Source organism: Oncorhynchus kisutch, linkage group LG9, assembly GCF_002021735.2.
Source record: "Oncorhynchus kisutch isolate 150728-3 linkage group LG9, Okis_V2, whole genome shotgun sequence".
Classification (NCBI taxonomy): Eukaryota; Metazoa; Chordata; class Actinopteri; order Salmoniformes; family Salmonidae; genus Oncorhynchus; species Oncorhynchus kisutch.
Window position 1 is genome coordinate 2,353,738 of NC_034182.2, and position 14,210 is coordinate 2,367,947.

At 47.7% G+C, this 14,210-nt stretch overlaps 1 protein-coding gene across 1 annotated transcript in view; it reads right to left on the minus strand.

Annotated features, from left to right (window-relative positions):
* Positions 1-14,210, minus strand: part of LOC109896252 (ankyrin repeat and sterile alpha motif domain-containing protein 1B-like) — a 90,406-nt gene that overhangs the window by 21,188 nt on the left and 55,008 nt on the right. The window contains exon 3 of the mRNA XM_020490529.2: positions 1,137-1,293. Coding sequence (XP_020346118.2) covers positions 1,137-1,293 — 157 coding nt within the window. The remainder of the gene's footprint in view (positions 1-1,136; positions 1,294-14,210) is intronic.

Genomic DNA, 14,210 nt, shown 5'->3' on the forward strand with positions numbered 1-14,210 from the left:
GTGTGTAGTAATGAATAGTGTATAGTACAGTCTGTAGAACAGGATAGTGTAGAACAGAACAGTGTGTATAGTGTGTAGTAAATAATAGTGTATAGTACAGTCTGTAGAACAGGATAGTGTCGAACAGAACAGTGTGTATTGTGTGTAGTAAATAATAGTGTATAGTACAGAATAGTGTAGAACAGAACAGTGTGTATTGTGTGTAGTAAATAATAGTGTATAGTACAGAATAGTGTAGAACAGTCTGTAGAACAGTATAGTGTAGAACAGAACAGTGTGTTGTACATAAGTGTAGAACAGAATGGTGTGTAGTACAGAAGTATAGAACAGAAGTGTGTAGTACAGTATACGCTAGAACAGAATAGTGTTGAACAGAACATTGGGTTGTACAGAATAGTGTGTAATAGATACTAGTGTAGAACAGTGTGTAAAACAGTATAGTGTAGAACAGAACAGCGTAGAACAGAATAGTGTGTAGTAAAGTGTGTAGTACAGAATAGTGCAGAACAGAACAGTGTGTAGTACAGAATAGTGTGTAGAACAGAATAGTGTGTAGTAAAGAATAGTTTGTAGTAAAGAATAGTGTAGAACATAACAGTGTGTAGTACAGAATAGTGTAGAACAGTGTGTAGTACAGAATAGCATAGAACAGATCAGTGTGTAGTGCAGAAGTGTCGTACAGAATAGTGAAGAACAGAAGTGTCAAACAGAACTGTGTGTAGTAGTGTATAGTGTAGTACATAATAGTGTAGCACAGAACCATGTGAAGTACAGAATAGTGTAGAACAGAGTAGTGTGTAGTACAGAATAGTGTAGAACAGAGTAGTGTGTAGTACAGAATAGTTTGTAATAAAGTATTGTATCGAACAGAACAGTGTGAAGTACAGAACAGTGTAGAACAGAACAGTGTGTAGAACAGAACAGTGTGTAGAACAGAACAGTGTGTAGAACAGAACAGTGTGTAGTTTGTAATACAGTATAGTGTCGAACAGAACAGTGTGTAGTACAGTATAGTGTAGAACAGAACAGTGTGTAGTACAGAACAGTGTAGAACAGAACAGTGTGTAGTACCGTATAGTGTAGAACAGAACAGTGTGTAGTACATTATAGTGTAGAACAGAACAGTATGTTGTCACCTGCTGGTTGACGCGGCAGTGTGAGGGCCCGTGGTGGACGAGGATACGGACAATGTCTACGTCTCCACGCCAGGCGGCCAGGTGCAAGGGGATGCAGCCCTTACTGTCAGCCACATTGGTGGAGGCTTCAAACTGGAGCAATTTCAACACCACGTCCCTGAGGAGGAGAAGGAGGGAGGAGGAGGATGGGGGAGGATGGCGGAAGGGGAGAGAGAGAGAGGAGTAAGTAAGGGGAGTGAGAGAGTGCGAGGGAGATAGAGGGAAGAGATGGAATAGAGAGAGAGGGGGAAAGATGGGTAGAGAAAGGCAAGAAACCGTAAGAGAGACAGAAAGAAGAGGAGAGGGAAGAGAAACAGAAAGAGAGCGAGAAAGAAAGAAAATAATCAACAGAGCGAGAAGGGGGAGAGAGAAAGAAAAGCATAAGTACTTTACTTGCCCCGAATCATAATGCCAGCTGCATAACCAAGGCTGATTGAATGTTTATATGTGTGTGGATTAAAATCATCAATAGCATTAGCTGGACTGAAATTAACTCTTCACATTGAAACATTTCAGTTTGTTGCTTCACCTTTTAGAATGCCACGTGCACATTGGGTGTGTCCCTAATGGCCCCCTATTCCCTATATAGTGCACTGCTACAGTATATAGGGAATAGGGTGCAATTTAGGATGCATCCATTGTCAAAACACAACGGTCTAAAAGTGTACAGTTAAATGGTTAGTTCCCTCCTTGTTCCCCCCTCATCTAAAGTTCTAAATCACTTCTCTAAGTGTGTGTTGGTGACCTTGTTTTTCACTTGGAGCCTGTACTTTTCACTCTCTCCCTCCTTCGCTCTCTCTCCCTTTATCTCTCCCTCCTTCTCTCCCTGCTTCGCTCGCTCTCCTTCTCTCCCTGCTTCGCTCGCTCTCCTTCTCTCCCTGCTTCGCTCGCTCTCCTTCTCTCCCTGCTTCGCTCGCTCTCCTTCTCTCCCTGCTTCGCTCGCTCTCCTTCTCTCCCCTTCGCCCTCCCTCTCCCCTTCGCCCTCCCTCTCCCCCTCTATTGCAGCTGTTCTAAAGAAGGAAATCCACATTATTGCCTCCAAAACCCAGCGTTAATCCGAAAGTTTGGCTGATTAGGGCTAGCCGTCAGACTCATCTTAATCTGACAGTTTGGCTGAGCAGGGCTAGCCGTCAGACTCATCTTAATCCAACAGTTTGGCTGAGCAGGGCTAGCCGTCAGACTCGTCTTAATACAACAGTTTGGCTGAGCAGGGCTAGCCGTCAGACTCATCTTAATACAACAGTTTGGCTGAGCAGGGCTAGCCGTCAGACTCATCTTAATACTACAGTTTGGCTGAGCAGGGCCAGCCGTCAGACTCATCTTAATACAACAGTTTGGCTGAGCAGGGCTAGCCTTCAGACTCATCTTAATCCAACAGTTTGGCTGAGCAGGGCTAGCCTTCAGACTCATCTTAATACAACAGTTTGGCTGAGCAGGGCTAGCCTTCAGACTCATCTTAATCCAACAGTTTGGCTGAGCAGGGCTAGCCTTCAGACTCATCTTAATACAACAGTTTGGCTGAGCAGGGCTAGCCTTCAGACTCATCTTAATCCAACAGTTTGGCTGAGCAGGGCTAGCCTTCAGACTCATTTTAATCCAACAGTTTGGCTGAGCAGGGCTAGCCTTCAGACTCATCTTAATCCAACAGTTTGGCTGAGCAGGGCTAGCCGTCAGACTCATCTTAATCCAACAGTTTGGCTGAGCAGGGCTAGCCGTCAGACTCATCTTAATCCTACAGTTTGGCTGAGCAGGGCTAGCCTTCAGACTCATCTTAATCCAACAGTTTGGCTGAGCAGGGCTAGCCTTCAGACTCATCTTAATACTACAGTTTGGCTGAGCAGGGCTAGCCTTCAGACTCATCTTAATACAACAGTTTGGCTGAGCAGGGCTAGCCTTCAGACTCATCTTAATACTACAGTTTGGCTGAGCAGGGCTAGCCGTCAGACTCATCTTAATCCAACAGTTTGGCTGAGCAGGGATAGCCGTCAGACTCATCTTAATCCAACAGTTTGGCTGAGCAGGGCTAGCCGTCAGACTCATCTTAATCCAACAGTTTGGCTGAGCAGGGCTAGCCTTCAGACTCATCTTAATCCAACAGTTTGGCTGAGCAGGGCTAGCCTTCAGACTCATCTTAATACAACAGTTTGGCTGAGCAGGGCTAGCCTTCAGACTCATCTTAATACAACAGTTTGGCTGAGCAGGGCTAGACGTCAGACTCATCTTAATACTACAGTTTGGCTGAGCAGGGCTAGCCGTCAGACTCATCTTAATCCAACAGTTTGGCTGAGCAGGGCTAGCCTTCAGACTCATCTTAATCCAACAGTTTGGCTGAGCAGGGCTAGCCTTCAGACTCATCTTAATCCAACAGTTTGGCTGAGCAGGGCTAGCCTTCAGACTCATCTTAATACAACAGTTTGGCTGAGCAGGGCTAGCCTTCAGACTCATCTTAATCCAACAGTTTGGCTGAGCAGGGCTAGCCTTCAGACTCATCTTAATACTACAGTTTGGCTGAGCAGGGCTAGCCTTCAGACTCGTCTTAATACAACAGTTTGGCTGAGCAGGGCTAGCCTTCAGACTCATCTTAATCCAACAGTTTGGCTGAGCAGGGCTAGCCTTCAGACTCATCTTAATCCAACAGTTTGGCTGAGCAGGGCTAGCCTTCAGACTCATCTTAATACAACAGTTTCGCTGAGCAGGGCTAGCCTTCAGACTCATCTTAATACAACAGTTTGGCTGAGCAGGGCTAGCATTCAGACTCATCTTAATCCAACAGTTTGGCTGAGCAGGGCTAGCCTTCAGACTCATCTTAATCCAACAGTTTGGCTGAGCAGGGCTAGCCTTCAGACTCATTTTAATCCAACAGTTTGGCTGAGCAGGGCTAGCCTTCAGACTCATCTTAATCCAACAGTTTGGCTGAGCAGGGCTAGCCGTCAGACTCATCTTAATCCTACAGTTTGGCTGAGCAGGGCTAGCCTTCAGACTCATCTTAATCCAACAGTTTGGCTGAGCAGGGCTAGCCTTCAGACTCATCTTAATACTACAGTTTGGCTGAGCAGGGCTAGCCTTCAGACTCATCTTAATACAACAGTTTGGCTGAGCAGGGCTAGCCTTCAGACTCATCTTAATACTACAGTTTGGCTGAGCAGGGCTAGCCGTCAGACTCATCTTAATCCAACAGTTTGGCTGAGCAGGGCTAGCCGTCAGACTCATCTTAATCCAACAGTTTGGCTGAGCAGGGCTAGCCGTCAGACTCATCTTAATCCAACAGTTTGGCTGAGCAGGGCTAGCCTTCAGACTCATCTTAATCCAACAGTTTGGCTGAGCAGGGCTAGCCGTCAGACTCATCTTAATACAACAGTTTGGCTGAGCAGGGCTAGCCGTCAGACTCATCTTAATACAACAGTTTGGCTGAGCAGGGCTAGACGTCAGACTCATCTTAATCCAACAGTTTGGCTGAGCAGGGCTAGCCTTCAGACTCATCTTAATCCAACAGTTTGGCTGAGCAGGGCTAGCCTTCAGACTCATCTTAATACAACAGTTTGGCTGAGCAGGGCTAGCCGTCAGACTCATCTTAATACAACAGTTTGGCTGAGCAGGGCTAGACGTCAGACTCATCTTAATACTACAGTTTGGCTGAGCAGGGCTAGCCGTCAGACTCATCTTAATACAACAGTTTGGCTGAGCAGGGCTAGCCTTCAGACTCATCTTAATCCAACAGTTTGGCTGAGCAGGGCTAGCCTTCAGACTCATCTTAATCCAACAGTTTGGCTGAGCAGGGCTAGCCTTCAGACTCATCTTAATACAACAGTTTGGCTGAGCAGGGCTAGCCTTCAGACTCATCTTAATCCAACAGTTTGGCTGAGCAGGGCTAGCCTTCAGACTCATCTTAATACAACAGTTTGGCTGAGCAGGGCTAGCCGTCAGACTCATCTTAATACAACAGTTTGGCTGAGCAGGGCTAGCCTTCAGACTCATCTTAATCCAACAGTTTGGCTGAGCAGGGCTAGCCTTCAGACTCATCTTAATACAACAGTTTGGCTCAGCAGGGCTAGCCTTCAGACTCATCTTAATCCAACAGTTTGGCTGGGCAGGGCTAGCCTTCAGACTCATCTTAATACAACAGTTTGGCTGAGCAGGGCTAGCCTTCAGACTCATCTTAATCCAACAGTTTGGCTGAGCAGGGCTAGCCTTCAGACTCATCTTAATCCGACAGTTTGGCTCAGCAGGGCTAGCCTTCAGACTCATCTTAATACAACAGTTTGGCTGAGCAGGGCTAGCCTTCAGACTCATCTTAATACTACAGTTTGGCTGAGCAGGGCTAGCCTTCAGACTCATCTTAATACAACAGTTGGCTGAGCAGGGCTAGCCTTCAGACTCATCTTAATACTACAGTTTGGCTGAGCAGGGCTAGCCGTCAGACTCATCTTAATCCAACAGTTTGGCTGAGCAGGGATAGCCGTCAGACTCATCTTAATCCAACAGTTTGGCTGAGCAGGGCTAGCCGTCAGACTCATCTTAATCCAACAGTTTGGCTGAGCAGGGCTAGCCTTCAGACTCATCTTAATCCAACAGTTTGGCTGAGCAGGGCTAGCCTTCAGACTCATCTTAATACAACAGTTTGGCTGAGCAGGGCTAGCCGTCAGACTCATCTTAATACAACAGTTTGGCTGAGCAGGGCTAGCCTTCAGACTCATCTTAATCCAACAGTTTGGCTGAGCAGGGCTAGCCTTCAGACTCATCTTAATCCAACAGTTTGGCTCAGCAGGGCTAGCCTTCAGACTCATCTTAATCCAACAGTTTGGCTGGGCAGGGCTAGCCTTCAGACTCATCTTAATACAACAGTTTGGCTGAGCAGGGCTAGCCTTCAGACTCATCTTAATCCAACAGTTTGGCTGAGCAGGGCTAGCCTTCAGACTCATCTTAATCCGACAGTTTGGCTCAGCAGGGCTAGCCTTCAGACTCATCTTAATACAACAGTTTGGCTGAGCAGGGCTAGCCTTCAGACTCATCTTAATACTACAGTTTGGCTGAGCAGGGCTAGCCTTCAGACTCATCTTAATACAACAGTTGGCTGAGCAGGGCTAGCCTTCAGACTCATCTTAATACTACAGTTTGGCTGAGCAGGGCTAGCCGTCAGACTCATCTTAATCCAACAGTTTGGCTGAGCAGGGATAGCCGTCAGACTCATCTTAATCCAACAGTTTGGCTGAGCAGGGCTAGCCGTCAGACTCATCTTAATCCAACAGTTTGGCTGAGCAGGGCTAGCCTTCAGACTCATCTTAATCCAACAGTTTGGCCGAGCAGGGCTAGCCTTCAGACTCATCTTAATACAACAGTTTGGCTGAGCAGGGCTAGCCTTCAGACTCATCTTAATACAACAGTTTGGCTGAGCAGGGCTAGCCGTCGGACTCATCTTAATACAACAGTTTGGCTTAGCAGGGCTAGCCGTCAGACTCATCTTAACACTACAGTTTGGCTGAGCAGGGCTAGCCGTCAGACTCATCTTAATACAACAGTTTGGCTGAGCAGGGCTAGACGTCAGACTCATCTTAATACTACAGTTTGGCTGAGCAGGGCTAGCCGTCAGACTCATCTTAATACAACTGTTTGGCTGAGCAGGGCTAGCCTTGAGACTCATCTTAATCCAACAGTTTGGCTGAGCAGGGCTAGCCTTCAGACTCATCTTAATCCAACAGTTTGGCTGAGCAGGGCTAGCCTTCAGACTCATCTTAATACTACAGTTTGGCTGAGCAGGGCTAGCCTTCAGACTCATCTTAATACAACAGTTTGGCTGAGCAGGGCTAGCCTTCAGACTCATCTTAATCCAACAGTTTGGCTGAGCAGGGCTAGCCTTCAGACTCATCTTAATCCGACATTTTGGCTGAGCAGGGCTAGCCTTCAGACTCATCTTAATACAACAGTTTGGCTGAGCAGGGCTAGCCTTCAGACTCATCTTAATACTACAGTTTGGCTGAGCAGGGCTAGCCGTCAGACTCATCTTAATACTACAGTTTGGCTGAGCAGGGCTAGCCTTCAGACTCATCTTAATCCAACAGTTTGGCTGAGCAGGGCTAGCCTTCAGACTCATCTTAATACAACAGTTTGGCTGAGCAGGGCTAGCCTTCAGACTCATCTTAATACAACAGTTTGGCTGAGCAGGGCTAGCCTTCAGACTCATCTTAATCCAACAGTTTGGCTGAGCAGGGCTAGCCTTCAGACTCATCTTAATACAACAGTTTGGCTGAGCAGGGCTAGCCGTCGGACTCATCTTAATACAACAGTTTGGCTTAGCAGGGCTAGCCGTCAGACTCATCTTAACACTACAGTTTGGCTGAGCAGGGCTAGCCGTCAGACTCATCTTAATACAACAGTTTGGCTGAGCAGGGCTAGACGTCAGACTCATCTTAATACTACAGTTTGGCTGAGCAGGGCTAGCCGTCAGACTCATCTTAATACAACTGTTTGGCTGAGCAGGGCTAGCCTTGAGACTCATCTTAATCCAACAGTTTGGCTGAGCAGGGCTAGCCTTCAGACTCATCTTAATCCAACAGTTTGGCTGAGCAGGGCTAGCCTTCAGACTCATCTTAATACTACAGTTTGGCTGAGCAGGGCTAGCCTTCAGACTCATCTTAATCCAACAGTTTGGCTGAGCAGGGCTAGCCTTCAGACTCATCTTAATCCAACAGTTTGGCTGAGCAGGGCTAGCCTTCAGACTCATCTTAATCCGACATTTTGGCTGAGCAGGGCTAGCCTTCAGACTCATCTTAATACAACAGTTTGGCTGAGCAGGGCTAGCCTTCAGACTCATCTTAATACTACAGTTTGGCTGAGCAGGGCTAGCCGTCAGACTCATCTTAATACTACAGTTTGGCTGAGCAGGGCTAGCCTTCAGACTCATCTTAATCCAACAGTTTGGCTGAGCAGGGCTAGCCTTCAGACTCATCTTAATACAACAGTTTGGCTGAGCAGGGCTAGCCTTCAGACTCATCTTAATACAACAGTTTGGCTGAGCAGGGCTAGCCTTCAGACTCATCTTAATCCAACAGTTTGGCTGAGCAGGGCTAGCCTTCAGACTCATCTTAATCCAACAGTTTGGCCGAGCAGGGCTAGCCTTCAGACTCATCTTAATCCAACAGTTTGGCTGAGCAGGGCTAGCCTTCAGACTCATCTTAATACAACAGTTTGGCTGAGCAGGGCTAACCTTCAGACTCATCTTAATACAACAGTTTGGCTGAGCAGGGCTAGCCTTCAGACTCATCTTAATCCAACAGTTTGGCTGAGCAGGGCTAGCCTTCAGACTCATCTTAATCCAACAGTTTGGCCGAGCAGGGCTAGCCTTCAGACTCATCTTAATCCAACAGTTTGGCTGAGCAGGGCTAGCCTTCAGACTCATCTTAATACAACAGTTTGGCTGAGCAGGGCTAGCCGTCAGACTCATCTTAATACAACAGTTTGGCTGAGCAGGGCTAGCCTTCAGACTCATCTTAATCCAACAGTTTGGCTGAGCAGGGCTAGCCTTCAGACTCATCTTAATCCAACAGTTTGGCTCAGCAGGGCTAGCCTTCAGACTCATCTTAATACTACAGTTTGGCTGAGCAGGGCTAGCCTTCAGACTCATCTTAATCCAACAGTTTGGCTGAGCAGGGCTAGCCTTCAGACTCATCTTAATACAACAGTTTGGCTGAGCAGGGCTAGCCTTCAGACTCATCTTAATACAACAGTTTGGCTGAGCAGGGCTAGCCTTCAGACTCATCTTAATCCAACAGTTTGGCTGAGCAGGGCTAGCCTTCAGACTCATCTTAATCCAACAGTTTGGCCGAGCAGGGCTAGCCTTCAGACTCATCTTAATCCAACAGTTTGGCTGAGCAGGGCTAGCCTTCAGACTCATCTTAATACAACAGTTTGGCTGAGCAGGGCTAGCCTTCAGACTCATCTTAATACAACAGTTTGGCTGAGCAGGGCTAGCCTTCAGACTCATCTTAATCCAACAGTTTGGCTGAGCAGGGCTAGCCTTCAGACTCATCTTAATCCAACAGTTTGGCCGAGCAGGGCTAGCCTTCAGACTCATCTTAATCCAACAGTTTGGCTGAGCAGGGCTAGCCTTCAGACTCATCTTAATACAACAGTTTGGCTGAGCAGGGCTAGCCGTCAGACTCATCTTAATACAACAGTTTGGCTGAGCAGGGCTAGCCTTCAGACTCATCTTAATCCAACAGTTTGGCTGAGCAGGGCTAGCCTTCAGACTCATCTTAATCCAACAGTTTGGCTCAGCAGGGCTAGCCTTCAGACTCATCTTAATCCAACAGTTTGGCTGGGCAGGGCTAGCCTTCAGACTCATCTTAATACAACAGTTTGGCTGAGCAGGGCTAGCCTTCAGACTCATCTTAATCCAACAGTTTGGCTGAGCAGGGCTAGCCTTCAGACTCATCTTAATCCGACAGTTTGGCTCAGCAGGGCTAGCCTTCAGACTCATCTTAATACAACAGTTTGGCTGAGCAGGGCTAGCCTTCAGACTCATCTTAATACTACAGTTTGGCTGAGCAGGGCTAGCCTTCAGACTCATCTTAATACAACAGTTGGCTGAGCAGGGCTAGCCTTCAGACTCATCTTAATACTACAGTTTGGCTGAGCAGGGCTAGCCGTCAGACTCATCTTAATACAACAGTTTGGCTGAGCAGGGATAGCCGTCAGACTCATCTTAATCCAACAGTTTGGCTGAGCAGGGCTAGCCGTCAGACTCATCTTAATCCAACAGTTTGGCTGAGCAGGGCTAGCCTTCAGACTCATCTTAATCCAACAGTTTGGCCGAGCAGGGCTAGCCTTCAGACTCATCTTAATACAACAGTTTGGCTGAGCAGGGCTAGCCTTCAGACTCATCTTAATACAACAGTTTGGCTGAGCAGGGCTAGCCGTCGGACTCATCTTAATACAACAGTTTGGCTTAGCAGGGCTAGCCGTCAGACTCATCTTAATACTACAGTTTGGCTGAGCAGGGCTAGCCGTCAGACTCATCTTAATACAACAGTTTGGCTGAGCAGGGCTAGACGTCAGACTCATCTTAATACTACAGTTTGGCTGAGCAGGGCTAGCCGTCAGACTCATCTTAATACAACTGTTTGGCTGAGCAGGGCTAGCCTTGAGACTCATCTTAATCCAACAGTTTGGCTGAGCAGGGCTAGCCTTCAGACTCATCTTAATCCAACAGTTTGGCTGAGCAGGGCTAGCCTTCAGACTCATCTTAATACTACAGTTTGGCTGAGCAGGGCTAGCCTTCAGACTCATCTTAATACAACAGTTTGGCTGAGCAGGGCTAGCCTTCAGACTCATCTTAATCCAACAGTTTGGCTGAGCAGGGCTAGCCTTCAGACTCATCTTAATCCAACAGTTTGGCTGAGCAGGGCTAGCCTTCAGACTCATCTTAATCCAACAGTTTGGCTGAGCAGGGCTAGCCGTCAGACTCATCTTAATCCTACAGTTTGGCTGAGCAGGGCTAGCCTTCAGACTCATCTTAATCCTACAGTTTGGCTGAGCAGGGCTAGCCGTCAGACTCATCTTAATCCTACAGTTTGGCTGAGCAGGGCTAGCCTTCAGACTCATCTTAATCCGACATTTTGGCTGAGCAGGGCTAGCCTTCAGACTCATCTTAATACAACAGTTTGGCTGAGCAGGGCTAGCCTTCAGACTCATCTTAATACTACAGTTTGGCTGAGCAGGGCTAGCCGTCAGACTCATCTTAATCCAACAGTTTGGCTGAGCAGGGATAGCCGTCAGACTCATCTTAATCCAACAGTTTGGCTGAGCAGGGCTAGCCTTCAGACTCATCTTAATACAACAGTTTGGCTGAGCAGGGCTAGCCGTCGGACTCATCTTAATACAACAGTTTGGCTTAGCAGGGCTAGCCGTCAGACTCATCTTAATACTACAGTTTGGCTGAGCAGGGCTAGCCGTCAGACTCATCTTAATACTACAGTTTGGCTGAGCAGGGCTAGCCTTCAGACTCATCTTAATCCAACAGTTTGGCTGAGCAGGGCTAGCCTTCAGACTCATCTTAATACAACAGTTTGGCTGAGCAGGGCTAGCCTTCAGACTCATCTTAATACAACAGTTTGGCTGAGCAGGGCTAGCCTTCAGACTCATCTTAATCCAACAGTTTGGCTGAGCAGGGCTAGCCGTCAGACTCATCTTAATCCTACAGTTTGGCTGAGCAGGGCTAGCCTTCAGACTCATCTTAATCCTACAGTTTGGCTGAGCAGGGCTAGCCGTCAGACTCATCTTAATCCTACAGTTTGGCTGAGCAGGGCTAGCCTTCAGACTCATCTTAATCCGACAGTTTGGCTGAGCAGGGCTAGCCTTCAGACTCATCTTAATACAACAGTTTGGCTGAGCAGGGCTAGCCTTCAGACTCATCTTAATACTACAGTTTGGCTGAGCAGGGCTAGCCGTCAGACTCATCTTAATCCAACAGTTTGGCTGAGCAGGGATAGCCGTCAGACTCATCTTAATCCAACAGTCTGGCTGAGCAGGGCTAGCCGTCAGACTCATCTTAATCCAACAGTTTGGCTGAGCAGGGCTAGCCTTCAGACTCATCTTAATCCAACAGTTTGGCTGAGCAGGGCTAGCCTTCAGACTCATCTTAATACAACAGTTTGGCTGAGCAGGGCTAGCCTTCAGACTCATCTTAATACAACAGTTTGGCTGAGCAGGGCTAGCCTTCAGACTCATCTTAATACAACAGTTTGGCTGAGCAGGGCTAGCCGTCGGACTCATCTTAATACTACAGTTTGGCTGAGCAGGGCTAGCCTTCAGACTCATCTTAATCCAACAGTTTGGCTGAGCAGGGCTAGCCTTCAGACTCATCTTAATACAACAGTTTGGCTGAGCAGGGCTAGCCTTCAGACTCATCTTAATACAACAGTTTGGCTGAGCAGGGCTAGCCTTCAGACTCATCTTAATACAACAGTTTGGCTGAGCAGGGCTAGCCGTCAGACTCATCTTAATCCAACAGTTTGGCTGAGCAGGGCTAGCCGTCAGACTCATCTTAATCCAACAGTTTGGCTGAGCAGGGCTAGCCTTCAGACTCATCTTAATCCAACAGTTTGGCTGAGCAGGGCTAGCCTTCAGACTCATCTTAATACAACAGTTTGGCTGAGCAGGGCTAGCCTTCAGACTCATCTTAATACAACAGTTTGGCTGAGCAGGGCTAGCCGTCGGACTCATCTTAATACAACAGTTTGGCTTAGCAGGGCTAGCCGTCAGACTCATCTTAATACTACAGTTTGGCTGAGCAGGGCTAGCCTTCAGACTCATCTTAATCCAACAGTTTGGCTGAGCAGGGCTAGCCTTCAGACTCATCTTAATACAACAGTTTGGCTGAGCAGGGCTAGCCTTCAGACTCATCTTAATACAACAGTTTGGCTGAGCAGGGCTAGCCTTCAGACTCATCTTAATCCAACAGTTTGGCTGAGCAGGGCTAGCCGTCAGACTCATCTTAATACAACAGTTTGGCTGAGCAGGGCTAGCCGTCAGACTCATCTTAATCCAACAGTTTGGCTGAGCAGGGCTAGCCTTCAGACTCATCTTAATCCAACAGTTTGGCTGAGCAGGGCTAGCCGTCAGACTCATCTTAATACAACAGTTTGGCTGAGCAGGGCTAGCCTTCAGACTCATCTTAATACTACAGTTTGGCTGAGCAGGGCTAGCCGTCAGACTCATCTTAATACAACAGTTTGGCTGAGCAGGGCTAGCCGTCAGACTCATCTTAATCCAACAGTTTGGCTGAGCAGGGCTAGCCGTCAGACTCATCTTAATACAACAGTTTGGCTGAGCAGGGCTAGCCTTCAGACTCATCTTAATCTAACAGTTTGGCTGAGCAGGGCTAGCCGTCAGACTCATCTTAATCCAACAGTTTGGCTGAGCAGGGCTAGCCGTCAGACTCATCTTAATACAACAGTTTGGCTGAGCAGGGCTAGCCGTCACTCATCTTAATCCAACAGTTTGGCTGAGCAGGGCTAGCCTTCAGACTCATCTTAATCCAACAGTTTGGCTGAGCAGGGCTAGCCTTCAGACTCATCTTAATCCGACAGTTTGGCTGAGCAGGGCTAGCCTTCAGACTCATCTTAATCCGACAGTTTGGCTGAGCAGGGCTAGCCGTCAGAGTCATCTTAATCCAACAGTTTGGCTGAGCAGGGCTAGCCTTCAGACTCATCTTAATCTGACAGTTTGGCTGAGCAGGGCTAGCCGTCAGACTCATCTTAATACAACAGTTTGGCTGAGCAGGGCTAGCCTTCAGACTCATCTTAATACTACAGTTTGGCTGAGCAGGGCTAGCTCATCTTAATACAGCAGTTTGGCTGAGCAGGGCTAGCCTTCAGACTCATCTTAATCCAACAGTCTGGCTGAGCAGGGCTAGCCTTCAGACTCATCTTAATACAACAGTTTGGCTGAGCAGGGCTAGCCTTCAGACTCATCTTAATACAACAGTTTGGCTGAGCAGGGCTAGCCGTCAGACTCATCTTAATACAACAGTTTGGCTTAGCAGGGCTAGCCGTCAGACTCATCTTAATACTACAGTTTGGCTGAGCAGGGCTAGCCTTCAGACTCATCTTAATCCAACAGTTTGGCTGAGCAGGGCTAGCCTTCAGACTCATTTTAATCCGACAGTTTGGCTGAGCAGGGCTAGCCTTCAGACTCATCTTAATCCAACAGTTTGGCTGAGCAGGGCTAGCCTTCAGACTCATCTTAATACAACAGTTTGGCTGAGCAGGGCTAGCCTTCAGACTCATCTTAATACAACAGTTTGGCTGAGCAGGGCTAGCCGTCGGACTCATCTTAATACAACAGTTTGGCTTAGCAGGGCTAGCCGTCAGACTCATCTTAATCCAACAGTTTGGCTGAGCAGGGCTAGCCTTCAGACTCATCTTAATCCTACAGTTTGGCTGAGCAGGGCTAGCCGTCAGACTCATCTTAATCCAACAGTTTGGCTGAGCAGGGCTAGCCGTCAGACTCATCTTAATCCAACAGTTTGGCTGAGCAGGG